Genomic DNA, 19621 nt, shown 5'->3' with positions numbered 1-19621 from the left:
AGCTCATAATGGCCTATCCAGTGTCATTGTTCACTCGTGTGATTTTTAAATGATGCCTGTGCACAATTGTGTCACCGATGAGGGAACTGCCAAAGGGTCACTGGAGTTCAAACTGTGGCTGTCTAACACATGTTCTTGCTTTTGGATAAAGAAAGATTATTTTAATGGACACTTCGAAACTGGAATAAAAGTTAAAATGAGAAAGAATATAAATGTGTTTTAGTGTATATTTTGATGCATAAATGATATAAATGATTTGATGTTTGCTTACATGATGCTGCTGGCTTAGCTGAACTGTGAGTGTGACTTAGTGTTAGGTGCCAAGTGTGATCAGCTAATTTAGAGAAGAACGATTAATTAGAAATAAATAGAAATCACATCAGAGGGATAGATCCAAGTGTAAGAGGTTAGAGAGGGTGTGGTGATGGATGGATGGAAGTAACTGCAGAGAAAAGAGCAAGAGGTGGGATTTACCAACACTCACATGCTGCGCTCGATCATTCCCTCTTTTGTGCGTCGGACAATGAGAGCCAGTGGTGCAGGGCTTAAAAAGCATACGCACACTGTCACAACCAGAGACCCTGGAGAGAAACACCAGCCAAAGCAGAGGTATCAGGCAAAAAAAAAGTGCACAGAGGCTCTGCATTTACTGCGCTGTCAGGAAGGATTTTCTTAAAATGAACAAGTTGGAGAAGGCAATTTTTTTCAGCTTCTCCTTAAGGAGGAAATATATTTGCAGCGTCCGAACTGGGTCTGATATTGGATATTGGTTCATGTTATTAGACACCTTATAGGATCCAGGTGGTCTTGCTTTGGATATGCTTTAATTTTTTCTTTCATTCTTTCTTTGGGCTGTTTTAAAGAGCTGCAGTGAGTGATGTCAATGTGTGAAATTACTGGTTTGCTGGCTGGGTGACAAGAGAGCAACAGTGCTGACAGTTCAGTTGCACAGTTTTGGAAGATTAGTTTGTGGTGTATGGAGGGGAATTAGTGGTGAACAATGGTGCCAAACTGCCAGATAGGCAAGCCTATTGTCACACAGCAGTTTGTGTTAAGAGGTTTGCTGGCTGTGAGTGATTTGACAGAAGAATAACTTGATTTCTTATCTGATGTGGGAATTTAACTGCATTTTTTTGTTTGTTCAAACCCATCATGAGGACGATCTCTTCAGTTTTGAACCATTTATTAACCAATTCAGTAGAATATTAGTCATTAGGTGTTTGGCTGAAACTCACTGTCACTCATTTCTGTGTTTACTTGTTGAACCTTTTCCGTTTTGTCACACCTTAGTTGCTGCATGTTTAGGAGGACAGAGGTTTCCCGGGCTTCTCCACGATGCTGTACTCTTTAGCAGGAGGAGGGACGCTCTGTGGTGTGGCCGCCCTTGTGCTTCTCATCGTCTCTACGTCAACGGACTTCTGGATGCAGTATCGATACTCGGGTAGCTCAGCCAATCAGGGGCTTTGGAGGTTCTGCATCAACCACAAATGCCACGCCCACACCATTACTGTAGGTGAGTTATGAAATTTAGAAGTAGCACCAAGTTTTCTTGGAAATTAAAGGGCCAGTGTGGAAGATTTAGTTGCATCTTGAGGCACTACTCTGGTGTGCAACTAGACTTTTACAGAATCCAGGAGGGAATCAGGAGTGGTTTAAACCTGGGGTATGTTTAGCATCTTTCTATGTATTTACCTTTTCTTTCTGTCCAGCCTTCTGGGATGCCACTCGGGCCTTCATGCTGCTGGCAGTGCTGAGCTGCTTTGCTGGCGTGGTGCTCGGCCTGAGCGCCTTCACTAACGGCACCAAAAACAGGAGGGTCCGCACAGGCGGGATCGCCCTGGTCCTGTCAGGTAAGCAAAGAAGGTCATGGTTACAAATGATGTTCCTCTACTGTCTGTCTGTGTGTGTGTGGGGATCACACAAGGTACCTGGAGGAAGTGTGCAAAATATCTGTGCTTCTATGTTTATCCTCAGGTTTTCTTGCTCTGCTGGCTTTGGCAATTTACACTGGAGTGACAGTCACTTTCTTTGGCAAGCGCTTCCTGGACTGGCGCTTCTCTTGGTCCTACATCATTGGCTGGGTGGCCATCATCTTGGCATTTGCTGCAGGTTTGTATTGTACATAGTGAGTGTACACAGAAGCAGATGTTGCAACATGGCATAAAGACAACACAACACTGAACATTTTCTTGCAAAGTAATTAAATCAATTACCATTTATCCATATATATAAATCTGTTTGCCTTCTTTCAGGTGTGTTTCAGCTCTGTGCTTACCAGCGGACCACAGCAGAACCTGCTCCTTCCAACAACGCTGACAGCTGAATGACATAAACACACTGATTAGCTTCAACACTTTTGCTATTGGATGTCACTTCTGCTTAGAATGAAATAAATGAATCAATCAATCACAGATTCCTCTATTGTTTCACAGCAACTTTGATTCATTCTCATCAATCTTTTGTTTTTATTATTATTTTTAAATGTAATGTACATTTTCTGGTTAACTGTATTCAACAACCTTTACATAGGTTTTTCAGTGCTGCAACCTTTACAGAACACGTCCACTAGAGGATGCTCTTGTGCAACATAAGGGAGGCAAAATACACCACAGCTGTGGTGCTTGTCTCGTAAAGCAGATCTGCTTTCAGTAAATCTAGAGGATCCTATAACTGGATTTACTTGCCACTTTATATATAATAGCTATTTATTAATAGTCTAATACTGTTGTAAATTCTTGATATTGGTGGGAAGTTTGGTCTATTGATAGCAATGGGTATATTATACAGCATCTTACATGCCATACACAAACCAGTAGACTTTATTTTATTTAAAGAAACTAAGTCCAGTTAGCATGTTCTTTTGTTATCAACTACACATCACTGCTTCCTCAATTTGTTTAGACCCTCACAGGATTTGGTTCAGCCATAGATCCTCTTAATCTTTATTAAACAATATATTCTTAACTAGCTTGTAGCTTTAACTGAGAAACACCAGTGGGTCTGATGTATGTGCCGTTTTAATTCTATCCACTTTCAGTGTGCTTCAGTCAAGCATCCAATTGTGTGTAGTAACAGATACACAGAATGTTATTTACTTCAAAACATTTGATTTATTTTCAACAATAGCAAAGCCATCTCACAGAGACTACTTTGAATCACACAGAATGCAAATAAATATATGTAGGACCATAGCTGAATTAAGGACATTAACAACTGATACAAAATTATTTACAACACTTTGAATAGTGCAAAACCACACAAGTACTGTCCTCGCCTTAGATTCTTGACTTGAGGACAGTGATTGTGTGTGCTGCCCCCTGCTGGGGGGGATCTAGAAGAACTGACAGCACTGTATATGGCATGATGACAAAGAGAAAACTTCTAATGACTCTCATGAATGAGGATGCAGCAAAGTGAAAGGACTTGCTACACCTCTTCACAAAGAGCTCCCACAACAATGGCAATGGTAAATCATTGACATGTGGTATGGATATGCATGGTGACATTAAAAGGGGTAATGAAGGGGGTTAGGGGAAGGGTTCAGTATACTTGTATCAATTAACCAAGTCAAGTGAGCTCAATGAAAAACGGTGTTCGTTCTCAAAGGGATACTCAAAGTTGACAACCTAAAACCACGTGGTAGGTAGCACCCACCACCCCTGAGTGAAAACTATTTTTCTTTTCTTTTTTTTTTTTAAATAAACAAAACAAAAAAAGGTCTTAGCACCGTCAGATACCACAGGATGCCAGCTTTGCTGTTTCTTCTCATTCCAAAACGCGGAGTCTTGGATTGTGACAGGCACAACACATTTTTTTATAAAGTGCGTTTGCTCACTTGAGCTCTTCGTTTCACTCATCTTTTTTTTTTGTTTTAATAATTTTCTCTCTTCCTTACACATTTTCTTCCCCACAAACATCAAGCTCCACTTAGAAACTGCACACAAAGATAAATGACATTTTTTTTGCCATGCATAATAATTTGTTGCATATTGAAATTTCTCTTTTTTTTGGGACCACTTGGGTTGCTGTTGAAAACTTGGACCTTACAGCAAAGTGTGGTTCTTAAATTCTCTTCAAGTGACCAGAGTGAGAATGCATATACAGTATAAAGTCAAGTGTCCGCATTTCGGACATGTACATCAACATTAGAAATACATTATTGGTGCTACTTTAAATAACCTGAAAAAAAAGCTAGAAATGCCACTCAAGTCTTCAAGAGGCCTGTCCGTAAGAGAGAGAAAGAGGGAGGTTTGTTCTTTTAACAACTTCCTGATTGACAGTACATCAACAAGACAGGTTTTGAATCTACTCTTGAAGACCAAAGCCGTACACGAAAACATGTCTATGCCTCTGAGACAACCTCCTCATGTCCTATTTGTACTACACATTTGTGCATTGATGATGCATTGATCCAGTGGAGACTGGAAGGAAAGTAACCTCCGAGCATTGATCATTAAAACAGGTGTTAAATCATGCCAAAGACGAGGAAAAGTAACACTGCAATCATTGCTGATTGGAGAAAGAGAGACGAGACAACGGCCTCTGTGGGCTGATCTGAATTCGAAATCTCGATCATCATTTCAACCCACAGCTGATGAGGAAGGAAGTAACCAAAAGTTAGCAAATTTAAAAGATAGGTAGGTTTCAATACGCTGCTGATAGATGGTAAATAAGAGATGGGAAAGTTTTCATCTCTGTGCACTCATGCAAAAGACGTGCACTGTGTGCATCTTTGGCTATGCATAGCACAACATCCCCAGAGGTGAGGTGCGATAATAAGCACTACAAAAGGCTAATGCTGATTGTTATAGCCCCCTGTTCAGACTGCATGCTCAGGTAGAAGAGGACAGGACAACACAAGCTCCCACGTGTGGAACAGTTTCTGCCAGGTAAGTAGCCATCAACTTGGCTGCTGTGGCACCTTGCTGAGTTAGAGCCATTTGGCTTTGGTTTGAACAACAGACACGCTGCAACCAGGCAGTGTGTGCATACATTTTGGCTTGGCTCTGTGTGACTAAGTGGTGGCATGTTGTGTGTGTGTGTGTGTGGTTTCTGTTTTTGATTACTGCAGTAGGAGGAAGTATAGCCCTTCAAGTCAACAAGTTGTCTTTGAAATTGCACAGGTTGGCCGCTCTTCCTCTACGTAACAGCACAGGCCATGTTGGGTTCACAGTCTGAGTACACCAAAGTTCACCCGCTGGGTTCTGCTGAAAAGAGGCCCAAATAATCTTCCAATCACAAGTCAACCAATCTTTCCTTCAGGTGCTGAGTGTAACGTGTCTTGGTGGTACCTGTGAAAAGAGAGGCAGACTGGTGAGAATAATGCCGCAGGTTTAGGTTACTTAACAGTCAGGCTGCACCCTTTACAGGAATTTTCGTTCCCATTTCCTTGACAGAGAACTAAACGAATTAGGCAGCTGAGCAAATGCCTGATTAAAAAGACTATCAATATATCAACTGCATAATTATATTATTGGAACAGATCCACTTAGAACACGGCAACAGCCATCAGGGCTTTTGTGGAAAAAAAATGGATCTGAATTAAAAAAAATCTTAATCTCCATTTGTATCTATATAACTATTTATTCCATCTTTGTTAGAAAAAAAGAACGTCAGCCTTTGATTTTCTCGTAGTCCCTCATAAAAAACAACACTGTGTCTCAGGTGAATGCTAATGATTATCTGGAGCAGAAATAAGACACCGAGCTTACTGTAAACTGTGCAGCAGAGAACAAAGGAATGAAATGTGAGGACAAACATGTCTTACCCGCTCTGTAAAGTGAACTCAGGCAATGCACCAAGAGACGTCAGCTGTTCCTCCAGGGCCACGATACGCAGACCAATGTAGCCCGAAGACAGCAGCAGCAGCACAACCCTGCATTATAATAAGACAAAGACCAGTTACTGAATATCCAACAACAGAGCAGTTTTTTTTATAGAAATATCAAATAAAGAAATATATCATCAGAGATAATATATATTAAAATCTACAAGATAATCTAGTTTGTAAACACCCTGACAAATTCCTCCACCTTTCCTTTACAGATTGTGAGTTAAGAGGCAGATTTAGATTAGCTCACAGGAAGATAAGGCAGTGGATTAAACAGAAGATGGGACCAGAACTGACTAGAGAAGAGAAGGCCTGCTTACAAAATCAAGTAAATGAAGAGTAGAGTGTTGAGGGTGCTGGCCTCTCTCTGAACCAGCAGGGACCTGGCTTTTTCAGTCACATTCCAAACCCACGATCTGCCTAAATGGGCCGAGGAAATATAAACATATCATGAATATCATGGGTATTCATCTGTGTTATCATGCATATTTTCTGGACAAAGCAAACAGAATAACAAACATCAAAAATGATAAATGATTTGTGGCTATGACTCCTGTAACTATAAATAAGCTGTATCAGAGTATAACTCATTAAATGATACACATTCTACCATGAGTTGTCAGTCATGAGTTTAGCTGGTCAGTAACGGTTATGTTTGTATTTTACCTGACACAGACAGGTCCTCTGAAGATGAGGTATCACTCTGCTGCATGTGCAGACCCCTTAAAGCAGAGCCACTTTCATTAGCCACTGCCTCTGTAGAAGGAATAGGGAGAAATGAAAAACAACAACGTCAGACTTCCGCCAAACCTTGGACTTTCCACGTCCTCTGTCATGCACAGAAATGAAATCATAAGATAACAGCACCAAAACAGCTTTTGGTCAGCTGAGCAATACACATTACTTTGACGTTCCTCCACAAGAGGCAATAACATCTCTTGTACATACTGCTGTATTGATTAAGTCTGAAGTCTGTTGTTGAGTTCTCACCTCTGTGTGGTCTATGCAGAGGCTGCTCCGGCAAAGACTGACACTCGGAGCCAGCGAACTGGTCGAGGCTGTCATCCAGACTGGACTGGCTGGAGTTCTGTTGAAAGTAAATAAGTTGTTTGGTGATTTATGCATCTATGCGTGCACATGTAAGGACTCCAATGACACGTTGAACATAAATCCTTACCACAAGTTTGCTTCTATCAAAGCTGTTTTCAGCTGAAGAGAAGATGGGGCTACTGTTTCTGCTCGCCTCCTGTAACAAAATGCATCATGTAGTGAGTTCAGATGAACACAATTTATAGACTGCATACTTTTGAGTCCATTTATTTAGCTGCGCTACAAACAAACCTCAGGTTCATAAACAGCAGGAACATATTCTGCATTTGAGGTTCTGTGATGGCAAAAGCTACACAGTGTTGCAATGCTTTCACAGTATCAGCTAAGTATGATAAAGAGTCTTAGGACATGTGTGCACATATTACATATCTTCAGATTTTTTTTTATTTATTTGATCCGAGTCACTCACCTCAAGCTGAGGACAGACTGAACGTAGCAGCTGATAACAAGATTCTCTGTTCCGCAGCGACACAAAAAGGTACTGAGGGAGAAAAAAAATTAATGACTATTAGTTCTCTGCCTTGCTGGCAAACCAGTATTATAAAATGCACCCAGTCATTGATTAGATTATTTCTAACGTCAAGGTCATTATGCAAGGCTTACATTGGCTTTGAGCATGTGTGCTGCCTTTGATTAAATTTGTGTGAGGCTAAAGGTGAAAAACTGACCTTGTCTCCTACTGTGGTGCGAATGGACAAGGCGTTGGGTACCAGCAGAGCTGTATTCTGCTTCTTCACTATGTGGATGCAGGAAACTGGAATCACTACCTGCAAAAGCAAAGAAAGAAAGGTAAAAATCAGGAGACCAGCCAATACAAAGATAGAAAAAGAAAAAGATGGACACAGCCTGAGCTGACCGCCTACCTTTGTGTCTTTGAGCAGAACGGAGGAGTAGAAACAGGCATGGGTGTCGGTGATGTAAAGCCGGCCATGGTAGGGCACTTCCTTCTGCAGGGCACAGATGTATGCTGCAAGGAGAGGGAAACAAGCAATTTAAGCTTAGGACAAGTTTCTTTCTTCTTTATTTTAGTTTCTAATTCATTTGTGTTTACCTACCATGTATCAAGTCTTCACTATCAGGAATGTCTGGAAACAACTTGTGGAATGTCTTATTGTGCTTTATGAAACTCTGAAAAGAAGAGAAAAGGGGTTCTTGAATATTTAGGCACGTCAGGTTCATAAGAATAACCACTTCTTCATCTGTTTGTATTTCAAGATAAAATGACCTACACTTTGTATGCCAGTTGCCTCAGTCTTTTCAAAGCCTTTGCTGTCAACATCAAAGGTCTCAGACCTGCAAAGACACAGTGCACACAGCTGTCAGTTAAAAGGAAGTCTGGTATTAACAGGATGTGAAAAGACACAGACACAACATGACCAGACACAAAATGACCAGACACAAAATGGAGGGAGGGAAGTGTATTTTCATCAGTTTGTCATGTGCCTCCAAAACCCTTGACATTGGGTGCCATTAAGAAATTGATGGGTACAGTTTCAAGTGATATAGGAGAGTGGTCGTGTTCTATGCCCACACAAGTAGACAGCAGGAGAGATGAAGACTGCTCTTCATCTCTCCTGCCAACAGATATCACAAATCTATCTTAGACATCTGAATCATGTGAGAAAACAGTCAGCCTACAAAAGGGCTGTGCAGTCATGTGTGTGTCACGACTAAATACCAGCTGAGAGAGGGTCAGGTCTTGTGATGCATGTTCTGAATAGCTGTGAGTCTCCACTAAGTGAAATTTAAAGCATTTCACGACGGTGAAATATCATTTGTTACAGGGATTAAAAGAGTGGCTGCTTTATTCACCGAGTTCACTGAGTTTGTTTGTAGGTTGTAAAAACATCTTGTGATCGTTTATGCAACTCTTACCTGATGGCTACTTGTCTGGTGAGGGTTTTGCGCTGTTGCTGGATCTCAATCTGGGCTGCCTCTAAGCTCAAGGCTTTCCTGGCCTCCACCTTCTTGATGCTGCCATTGCTTAAGCTGCTCCTGCTTTTCTTCACTTTGGCTGGCAGCCCGCCACCACTGCTCTCTACTGGGTAGCTGCTGGACATGAGGGAAATGACAAATAGGCACAGATTTCAGGGACAGGCTAGATATTTTTTTAGATTTGCTTTTTATGTGCACAGTGAATAACCATGAAAAAAAGTCTCATAGGAAAGTTTTGCAAGAAAATGACATGTCCTAACATGATTGCATGCATTTTTACCAGTCTGGGACTGAGCACACCCACTGATAAAAAAAAAAAAAAAAATATCTCTGCGGCTGCATATATTTCAAATTAGCATTCACATTTACCACAGCCACTGTGAAACATTTGCCTGCAGATGATAAAGTAGTGTGGGGAATAAACTCTAATGACTATGAAAAAGCACCTACGTGTGAAGTGTGACTGAAAAACACTATTTAGCAGCCAAAAGTAGAAAAAGCACGTAACACCTGCACATATCTGGTTACACATCATCTTCAGGTTAGGCGAGTTAGCTACTTGATTATTTTTTAAGGACACCTTTATTCGAAAAGCTCTCCTGCTGTACTCAAATTAAATTCTTTGCAACGACTGGACTGATCTTGACTGACAACAGGCTTATCTTTACAATGTGTTTGGACGGTTTAACCATTTCCAAATGAAAAAGTTTTATTGATAGATGTTGCGTCACCACTTTACAACAATACCTCCTGGCTGCTTTACAAGACGATCGACGCATATTCAGGATCTAAAACTGGCAAGACTCTGCAAACACGCAATTTCAAGAAAAAGAAAAAGGAAATAAAAGTCCTATAAAAAGGTCAGGGACTAAATTCACTACACTCTGCTCTGCAAAGGTAATGGTCTGCTCTTGTAAAGGAGAAAAAAACAGCCACAAGTTCATTTTAAGTTTACCATGTCAGCTAATTGCTAACAACAATCTGACTCTAAATCTATTCAACAAGTTGACAATAATTATACAGTGCAAACAACAAGTTCATCTTACCTGGTAAATTTAAATCGCTTTGATGAGCGAAAACCTATATACCTACTGACAGTAGGCATTTCCTACTCTTGCAAATTAAAAAAAAAAAAACAAAGGATTACCAACGGCTCTCTAGAAGCTACGCTCTGTAGCCTCACACCTTCAAACAGCAGTTAAAAATGAGAGATAATGCCATGCTACAAAAAAGAGTTTTATATCCCTCCTTATGTTCTAAATAGATGGGATGTCCTAGTTAAGTCAGGCTTCAACACATCCTTCCTGAAAAAAACGGTGTTGCTGTATGAATGTGCTAGTAAAGAGGAAACCACTTTGTGTTGAGAATGGTGTGACACTTCGTAGTGGGTGACGTCAAACTCAACCACTCCCCCAGAGCCAAACAAGCATGAAAGAGACAGCATACACACACATGCACAATCCCTCTCCCCCTTTGCTTGCTATCTCTCTCACACAGAGAGACAGAGGGAGAGAGAGAGTCAGCAGAGCACAACACAGGCATAGGCATGTTTAAGAAAAACAAGACGCACTGCACAAATCTCCCACGGACAGACCTTGTCCAAAATCAAAATCCAAGTCACAATCCCTTCTAGTTGGGATTTCTTCTGGCAGGGTAGAACAAAGTAGGCTTACAGACTTTTAATAACAACAACAACACCACCACCACTGCTGTGTGAGCGAGAAGGTAAAGTTCCTGTGAGGTGCTCAGGCTAACCCATGTGCCCTAATACAGGAGTGGTGCATTATTCACATTTTCCTCCAGGCAAAGAATGGAAATAGCTTTGTTGAATTCAGCCCAACAGTTTAAACCTTTTGAAAAAAGTCAAATATTTAAGTACATTTTTCGCTCCAGCTGGGAGCACAGCACATACCTATTTATGTATTATTTTTATTATGTTGACAAACGAAACTGTAAAAATTGTAGTGGCACAATTCTTGATGGGGGTGTTTTACTTTCTCTTACTTTATGAGTTATATGTTAAGGTGATTGGTAGAACACAACAGGCAAACGTGAAATACAACTTCAGCTGGATGCCTACTTTGTAGTTAGTGACCGTGAAGCAGTGATCCGCCCTAAAAGCATTTCAACATGTTTCCTGTTTGTGTAATTGCATCTATTTATCATAAGTGAGAAGGCAGCTTCTGCCTATTTCCAATGTTGCGCTAACGTTCCAACAAAGCACCTAAACTTTAGGTAGGAAAAGCCACTGTGGATGGTGTTTAGACATGCTCACCTGACCCACTTTCACCAGGTGCAAGCAATAAGGCAATATAGGCAGTTATTCAAATACTATAAACAACCATTTGACCTTCTCGCCAACTTCCTCTCTTAACTCAGAATTAACCGTAACTATAAGTAAATATTATTTTAAAACACGTCTGCCAGGAAGCCATAGTGCTCTGAATTTACAAATGGAATATAACATTACTGTCACATATACTTGGATGATAGAATCTACTCTAGATGTATCTGTATCCTCACTTAACAATATGCAATATGAGTTTATGTCAATACATCCAAACAACCAGCCATTCAATTATTTTCTATAGGCTATAATGTTTATTGGTTCTGAGAAACAATGCATCTGTTATCATTCGGGCAGGTTTAACTATAAAGGCACATAAACCCATAAGAGTCTTCAAGGCCAAAGCCATTAGGGTAAGCACGTGTGTTTCAGTAACGAGAGTAAAAGTCAGTAAATGACAGCAGTGAGGAAAAAACCTTATGAAATGACCTACGTCACATACAACAGTGGAATTTCTTTTTTGCATTTACAAAGCAGGAGGCAGTCTGAATCAACTGTGTACATAGCCTGTGGGTGTGTGCTGGTCACACAGAGACCTTGACCTCTGACCTAATTCCCCTTTCGAGGCACTATTAAATCATACAGCCTGGCACAAAAAAATGGTTTTGCTACCACTGTAAAACATGCATAAGCATATTAAATTCTCTAAACCAGCAGATTAAAATGGACATGCCCAAGACTACTGAGGGACATTCATCAGGACTGTGAAGTACAATTTGTGTTGGTAAGAGGGGTGGCAGAGGACATAACTACAACACAACAGCAACCTGACATAATGTTCTGTGAAATTAATGACAGCTTGGTTTCTTTATCTGCTTTTCTTTTGGTGTTATCTTGTGACAGAAAATTACTTCATCACATTTGCTTGATGGTTGTTAAGCGAGAAGTCAGCACTGCTGCTGTTTAAATTATTTTCACATCAGTTTCCCTTTCTAGAAGAGCTATTGAGAAAATAATTCACTTCAACTATCTGGAGGGAAACCAACCAATTTACTTGATGTCGACAAAGTTGTGTTTAAGTTTAAGATACTGCTCGCGATCAGTAAGCAGATTTATTTGCTTGCCTTACCTTCCTAGATCCTCAGAGTAGGACTCAGCCACAGCATCCTGCTGGTTCAACAAGCCTTTCCCTCGCTCCATGACAAGTTAAAATTTTCCTTTTCACCTTCCACAATCCCTGAAAGCTTGTAGTCACCGCTGGTCAAGGGAGCCAAATGACAGGAATATGGCTTTTGCACTTAGACCCTGAGCTTCGGCAGCCAAATCAAATGGGAGTAAAGGTCTTTTTTTACTGCAACAGCTTAAAGCACACAATAGCACAACATGAAGATTGAGCCAGAGCCTGAAACACACAGCAGGAGAGGCAAAGAGAAGGAGCAGAGTGAAGGAACCATTCAGTTTTCAAACCCCAAACACCCTCCCAAGCTGTGTCCTTTCTGATGCAGTCTCAGGCTGTGTTGTTGTGGAAACGGTTAACAGTGGGAGGTAGGGGGTGGAATTGTGGGGGTTGAGAGACACGCTGCCAGGTTATTCTGAGTTTTGAAAAGCTAACAACACAGCATTCAACACTCTATTCTCAAACACAACAAGGAGAAAGCTTTAAAAGCAATCAGTACAATGTGCATGACAATAGTTAGCTCATGGTCTTTGTGGAGAATGTAAATGGGCCATTGACCACAAGAATATTTGTCTTTGGCTTAAAACACTAGGAAACCTGATGACAAAACAGTCAACAGGTTAACGAGCATACAGTACATGTGAGCCCTTCTGGTTTACATTCACATCTCAGCTAAGAGCTACCGCTCATCTATTTCTATACCCATGACATCACCATTCTTGAAACGTGGTAAGAGATCATATGCAACTGTGCTTGTGACATCATTCCTCATTTAGTCACCATAGAGCTCTCCTTATCTTTTCTCCTGTCATCCCACTAAATGCAGTGTTTTCTATGTAAACCTCAAGAGAATGAACTCCCCAGACAGCTGTTGCATATATTTTTAAGTAAACAAGCTTCAGTTCATCAAAAGAAACAATATACTGATAAGTGAATATTTTTATCCTTTTTACTCAACTTTTTAAACAAACATTTCACAATATACAGCTTACGCAACATTTTTAATCATGTAACCTAATAACTAACACCTTGAGTGAGAAGATTTCCCAGAAGTCTAATTAATGCGTTAACACACCAGTTTGTCCCCAGAAGAGGGTGTTTTTTTGGCCCGGATAGTTAGATAAGCACCGAATATAACAAGAACTAGAAGTCAATTCGTAACCTATTGCTATCATTTTTTAAGCAGTTCTTCCGCCACATTTTATCTACAAATCGGACTTACACAATACATCTAAGGAAGTCCAAGGTCTCTTATATTCACCTTTGCTCTCAAAAAAGCAGTTTGAAACACTTTCCCCAATCATAAAGTGGACAACTAGTTACTAACATGCATGTATAAAATACACATGGTGTGTTTAAATAATGAACATAATGCTGATCCTCTTTATTTAATAACCACACCTCCTATACATATTTACGAAGAGTTGTATGACATCTAACAAAGCAGGAAATGTCGTTTACAGAATAATCACACTTCAGTAATTAAAAAAAAAAGCTTTATGCAAACAACACTAACGGCTGTATTGGGTGGGAACATCTGTTTGAATGAACTAAAGTATAGACCAAAGTGGGGGCATATTTCTACACCACAGGGCATTCCAGTCAGCAGAAGAATTCCTCTGAGTATAGCAATATCACGCTTTTATTTTCTGTCCAGGGATGAGACAGATGATCCCACTGCTGCTGCTGCAGACGTCAGCCATTTGTCAGCTGGTCTGCAGTGCTAGCACCCTTAAGACAAAATTGCTTCAGACTGCTTTCCCACGACCAATGCCACTGCTGTAGCAACATGAGTTCCATGTTCACATGTTGGGCTCAGAGGAGTTTTATATCCATGAAATCTCTATGAGATCAGCAGATTAGAGCCACACAAAGCAAGCGTAGAGCACCACCCTCTGGACAGCTGCGAATAATCTTCTCTCATGTGACCTGCTGATTCTCCATCACCCAATAAAAAGACATGTTGTTGCAGCTGTGCTTTATAGAGCTAAATGGGTCAGTTAGGAGGTCAAAGTTCACTGACCATATCAAACAACCACAATAAGAAACAATACTAACTGGGAAATTTAAAAAAAAACATATGCAAAATATTATTCTAGCTCAGGCCGAAAAGCAAAATGTGTCTGCATGCATGTGTGTTTGAGCATCAATAGAGCAGTCAGGAAGGGCAGGGGAACAAGCCAGTGGTTATGGCAAAATAACACGCAGTCTGTGGCGCCCAGCCAGGGCTCAGGCACTGTGTGTATGTGTGTGTTTGTGAGAGCCAAGTGGAACAGAAAGTGTGTCTGTGTGCATGTGTAGCAGAAAAAGAGTGCGTTTGAGTGGGAAGTCATGTGGCCCTGAAGTGTGCACGCAGCATCTCCCTCCACTTCCGCTGTGCAAGCTAGGCACAGAAACAGAGGAGCTTTCTTCGAGGCGACAGTGTACTCTTAGTGGCTGGGCATGTGAGCAGGGGGAATGGTGTGATAGTGGGGGCTGGAAAACTCCACCTGACTTTAAAAAAAAAATCATTAAATGTGGCACAAAGTAGGCCACGCTACTGTATTCACATGATGGGAAAAGAAGCTTATTTCCTTTTTTTGTTGGCTATAGAACAGGAAGTTCCATTTAAGCCAGTAAATAGTACTTACAAACAAATCTAAAGGTCTCCACATAGACAAACAATGTCAGAAATAAAGTGGTAGAGAAACAAAAACTTTAGGTTGAAAACTAATACTTCACCGTAAAACAACAGCTACAACAAGTAGGAGTGGTCAGGTAGTGCAATACACAACATGTACTGTGTACAGTTATACTGGTTACATACAGCATAGACCCACGTGAAATGTCATCCTGCTGTTCAAAGCCGCACAGAACACAAGACAGGCTTCAACTATGGCTTTTAAAGCCTGCGTGAAGTCTCATGTCTGAAATTAGACTGACCTGTGGCAACTGCTGTAGGTGGAATTTTCCAAGCCACTGTGAGTTCCAAAAGGTGAAACTGCTAAGAAGAATACAGCCTTATTCTTGGCTCTGTGACAAGGACAGTGGAGCGGTCATTAGCACCAGCCTGACATAGGCACACTGGTTAGCCTGCAACCCTTCATTAAGCGATAAACAGCCCTGCAGATGTGGTTTCCCACTATGCCTGCAGCACAGCTCATAATTTAGACCTACAGAGTTTTCCCTGCCCACAACGGCAAGGAAGCTCTGTCCTGGGAGCATCTTCCTGGAGCCAACAGGACGCCTGCAAAGCTGCCACACCCAGACTATTCCAGGCTCCTTCAATATGACTATACCGTGTCCGACCCTGTTACTATGCAATTCAGATTTTCCCGAATGTTAGCCTTACAAACGTAAATGCAAAGAAAATTTACCTCACAAGCTAATGTTCAATGTCAAGACATGTAGTGATGCCAGTCACTACCTTCTATCTTTCTCAGCCAAACATTCATGTTCCCCATCCAGAAAACTTTGCATAAAGATGATATGAAATGGCTGTGTCTGTATGTTGCATGAATGTAGGTCTGACAGCCTGAGCTCAGTGAACCCTGACACTGCCACAACAAGTGTGTGTGTGTGTGCATATGTGTGTTGTGGAAACAGATTATCACCCCACATACCATACTACAGACACACCATAACTATACTGATAACTAGGAGGCCACTGCTGTTTGGCAGCACTCTAATACTGCAGCAAATGGCCATCTATGGGGAAGTAAGCAAGAGGCAAAGCTCAGAAGGACAGGGAGTACCAACAGTGAGATACTGGAAGCATTTATATAACACCATATACCACCTGTGGTCGACTCATGGGAGCTAAAAATAGGCTTTCCTGGGAAAACATAGAGGTACTTGCCCCATGTGTTATTAAGAGTTTGCTTCCCTGTGAGGAAGCAGGAAACACAATATGTATGCCTCTCCCAGGATGACCCTGTTCTAGGAACTGAAAAGGACCGATTTACCCATCAACATGATGTAAATCAAACCCACGCAGGCCAGTTGATGAAGTCATTATTTCTGAGCAGCAGGTAAAGCCCAGATTAAGAACTGACCAAATCTGGAATAGCTTTCCATTATGCCACCATCTTAATACTGTTTACTTACACACTGACTGGACACAAGTAAAAACACAACAAGGGTGAAATGGGTCAGTTATTGTGTTCCTGGATATTAGAAATAAATAGGAAGAAACCACAAATAGAGAAGTGTCCGATATGATGACACATCACAGAAAAGCCAGATAATCGCATACAATAAGTGGATTTTCACAACCATAAAAAATATTAGGAATATAAATTTCCTTCACTCAGGTAACAAGCACTGCCAATATGAACAAATCTCAACATCTTTTTAACCACTTGAAGTGAGTCACCAGCTTATCCACTAGGCTAACGGTATAACATACACCGTATGCTAAAGCACAGTGCACATTCTTAACACTTTTCTCTGTTACGTATCCTAATTTTGGAAGATATATAGCCCTTAAATCCACATTATACCGCTGCCTGGTGCATTTATTAATTTTGTTGAAATGTCAATGGATCGAAGCGACTGTCTGAACGAAAATGTTAGCCGATCAATTCAGATGTCAACACATCGACAACCAGGCAGTTGCTAGCATGCTAGCATTCTGAAGCCACTTAATGAACCACGTAGTTGCATTTGTACATTTCTTCTACTCAACACGTTTTATAGTTTCGTGTTAAACAGCATTTAAACATGATTCAACACAGTTAAAATCTTGTCGGACACATTATTGCCATAAAACGCCACACTTTAGCATCCACCCTGTTTGAAGATGCTCACCGGCAGATAGCGGTTCAGTTAGCCACATTCATTCCGCTTACCTCTCTTTCATGAAGTGCTTTATTTTGACAATAGCCTTCTCGTCGATCTTCCTGAGGAAGGTTTTTAACCTCTCTCTTTTGTTTTCGAGCATTCTTCCCTCGGGCAGTGGTGGTGGGTTTGTGTGGAAACGACTCTCCACGCCAGACTCCACCGTTCTTGGTTAGCTTCTGCTTTTTTTTTCCTTCTCACTTCATCTACGGCTGATTAAGATAATGACCTTAAATCGGACCAAGTCAGGCGACCAATCAGAGTCGAGAACGACTGTAGAAAAAAAAGTCATGTCAGCCTTATCAGCCAATCAGAATAAGGTAGTTGGTTTACACAGACGTCCCATTACCTTATATGGGTGGTTGGGTTGTCCCTCTTCTTGAGAACTATCAAAGGCAAGGCCTGCATTATTATTGTGCTTCAGGGGTCCATTTAATCAATAATTTACAGAGGACATAGCACATTTTACACGTGCTCACATTAGGAATAAACACTGTGGTTTTTAATGTGTCATTTTACATTAAAATTAATATGACTGAGAACATTACTATACTGATGCAACAGGGTGGGGCAGATGGGACACATCTACTTTACATCTACAAGAAGAAGTATTTACTTTGATTGCAGGAGCTTAAAATACAAAAAATACATTATAATTATTATTTATGGCATTTGCCACAAATAATTTCCAAAAAGTGAATTTACTTTAATCATAAACTTCAAATAAGCCAGAAAACCAGTGAGCATTGAAGCACAGCTTGAAACCCCTCATTTTCATGTATTAATTGAGCATGTAGCTAATGAAGACCTGTGTTTCTCACCTTCCCCCTTCTTACTGGGGAAAAAGGCAACAACTGCAGCAACAAATGTCACACACCTATTGTTCAATCAGACCAAGCAATAAGGCCAAAGTTTAGACCATCAGCTCAGTCACACTGTAATCACACGGGATGACAGTGCGTAACTTGTGACTTATATTTTATGCCTTAGAAAACTGAATCCGTTGTGAAGAAGGGAATATTTATATACTTATATTCTATACTAAAATCATGAGTTAAGCTACCTTATGAAGGAGTGTGAAGGAGTTGTGTGGCTGACCCTGAACCTTGATCTCTGTGTATTGTAAGGAGAGTCACTTTTATGATCCTGACAAATAAATAAGTAATCACAAGCTGTCACATCAAGATGATTTCATACTGCCTTGATCGACACACAGGATATACTAATGAAGAAGGAGAATTATCTGGTAGCGGTTTATAAAAATGCTAATCACTTGGAAGAAAGCCTTTTTTCTCTCCTCCTCAGCAGGCAGCTCAGGCACCGTCACGCCATCAGTAACAGAAGAGGCAGTGTACTGCCACATGACACAGCAAGCACGCCACCCTCACACAATCTGGCCCACACTAGCCAGCCCTCGGTCTTCCCTTCCACCTCCTCTGCCGGGAAACACAGCAGATAAAGAGGAGGAAATCAGGCTTTATAAGGAAGTATGTAATACAGTGAAAACAGACAGACTTTACAGATGAATAATAGGAGCCTATTGTTATTCATAATATGTATTTTTCCTAATTTTATAACAAAAGAAGAAAAACCTATAAATATTTGTTCTTCGTGAACCCTGCTTTATATCTTGTAAGGCCACACATTTTGCTAATATTGACTGTCTGATTCACATAGCCTGCACCGCTTACCCTTAATCTTGTCAATATTTGAAAATGAAAGTCTGAAAACACATCATATCTTATGAGCCAATGGGCTAAGAGTTCCCTACGAATGAAATATGCTAGCAAATAACTCTCCTATTAGCTTATTCTATTAGAGCCAGGAGGCTCTCTCATTGTTTGCAGTTTGTCCTAAAATGTTATAGTTTTAGCGCTGGAAGGTTAGACTGATGCACATGAAAGAAATTTCTGACACCCAATGTGACATATGAACATAAATCAACTATTTATGAATGGTCTCAGCCTGATGTTGCCAAACACACATATCTGTTTAGAGGTTATCATGGAAGTCTTTCTAAAGTGAGAGGTGTCATTTGCTTATATTATCTGTTGCAAAAGGAATGTTTAGCCATGGAGATTCTTATTATCAACTGCTAGAATAAACACTCTGCTGTCCTTGGGAGGCTCTGCAGCACCTTGGCCTGAAAAAAAAGGAGAGGTGGAGGGGCTGTGACGCACAGACAGCTGCGGCCATGCAGGTGTACAGAAGTGCTTATAAAGCACAATTTATTTATTTATTTTTAAATGCATTGCAAGCTGCATGAAGAGATGTGTTGTAGTTTTATAATCATTTTTGAAAAATGTCTACTTTGTATATCTTATGTTCCAAAGTAATAATGCATTTTAAAAAAAATACAGTATATGCAAATTGAACGCTGGTGATTAATAAGATTGTGACGATGGCAGCTGATTTACACAGCTCTTAGTTCTCAGCTATGACAGGTCATAAACAAGCAGTTCTG

General features: G+C 40.6%; 2 protein-coding genes across 7 annotated transcripts; one reads left to right on the top strand and one right to left on the bottom strand.

Moving 5' to 3' along the window:
• Positions 1-1335: 1335 nt before the first annotated feature.
• On the top strand, positions 1336-2323 carry lim2.2 (lens intrinsic membrane protein 2.2). The gene is made up of 4 exons (XM_028404352.1): positions 1336-1513; positions 1710-1850; positions 1975-2109; positions 2253-2323. The coding sequence occupies exons 1-4, from the start codon at positions 1336-1338 to the stop codon at positions 2321-2323; spliced, it is 525 nt and encodes a 174-aa protein (XP_028260153.1).
• A 1361-nt stretch (positions 2324-3684) lies between these two features.
• LOC114434399 (GRAM domain-containing protein 2B) lies at positions 3685-17391 on the bottom strand. 6 transcript variants are annotated; one of them, XM_028403620.1, is made up of 13 exons: positions 17169-17391; positions 8816-8992; positions 8170-8233; positions 7996-8068; positions 7804-7907; positions 7609-7707; positions 7350-7421; positions 7008-7076; positions 6821-6917; positions 6497-6586; positions 6151-6250; positions 5768-5875; positions 3685-5291 (listed from the first exon to the last, which is right to left on the bottom strand). In XM_028403620.1, exons 1-13 carry the CDS (start codon positions 17258-17260, stop codon positions 5243-5245), a joined length of 1194 nt encoding a protein of 397 aa, XP_028259421.1. In that variant the 5' UTR covers positions 17261-17391; the 3' UTR covers positions 3685-5242. The 6 variants fall into 6 exon arrangements, with proteins under 6 accessions (XP_028259421.1, XP_028259422.1, XP_028259424.1 ...); XM_028403621.1 differs by having other exon boundaries at positions 8816-8989; XM_028403623.1 differs by lacking the exon at positions 17169-17391 and adding an exon at positions 12292-12624 and having other exon boundaries at positions 8816-8989.
• Between the last annotated feature and the right edge of the window lie 2230 nt (positions 17392-19621).

Source organism: Parambassis ranga, chromosome 4 (genome assembly GCF_900634625.1).
Source record: "Parambassis ranga chromosome 4, fParRan2.1, whole genome shotgun sequence".
Taxonomy (NCBI): Eukaryota; Metazoa; Chordata; class Actinopteri; family Ambassidae; genus Parambassis; species Parambassis ranga.
Note: the sequence above shows the minus strand (reverse complement) of the source record. Positions and strands in the feature narration are given on the sequence as shown.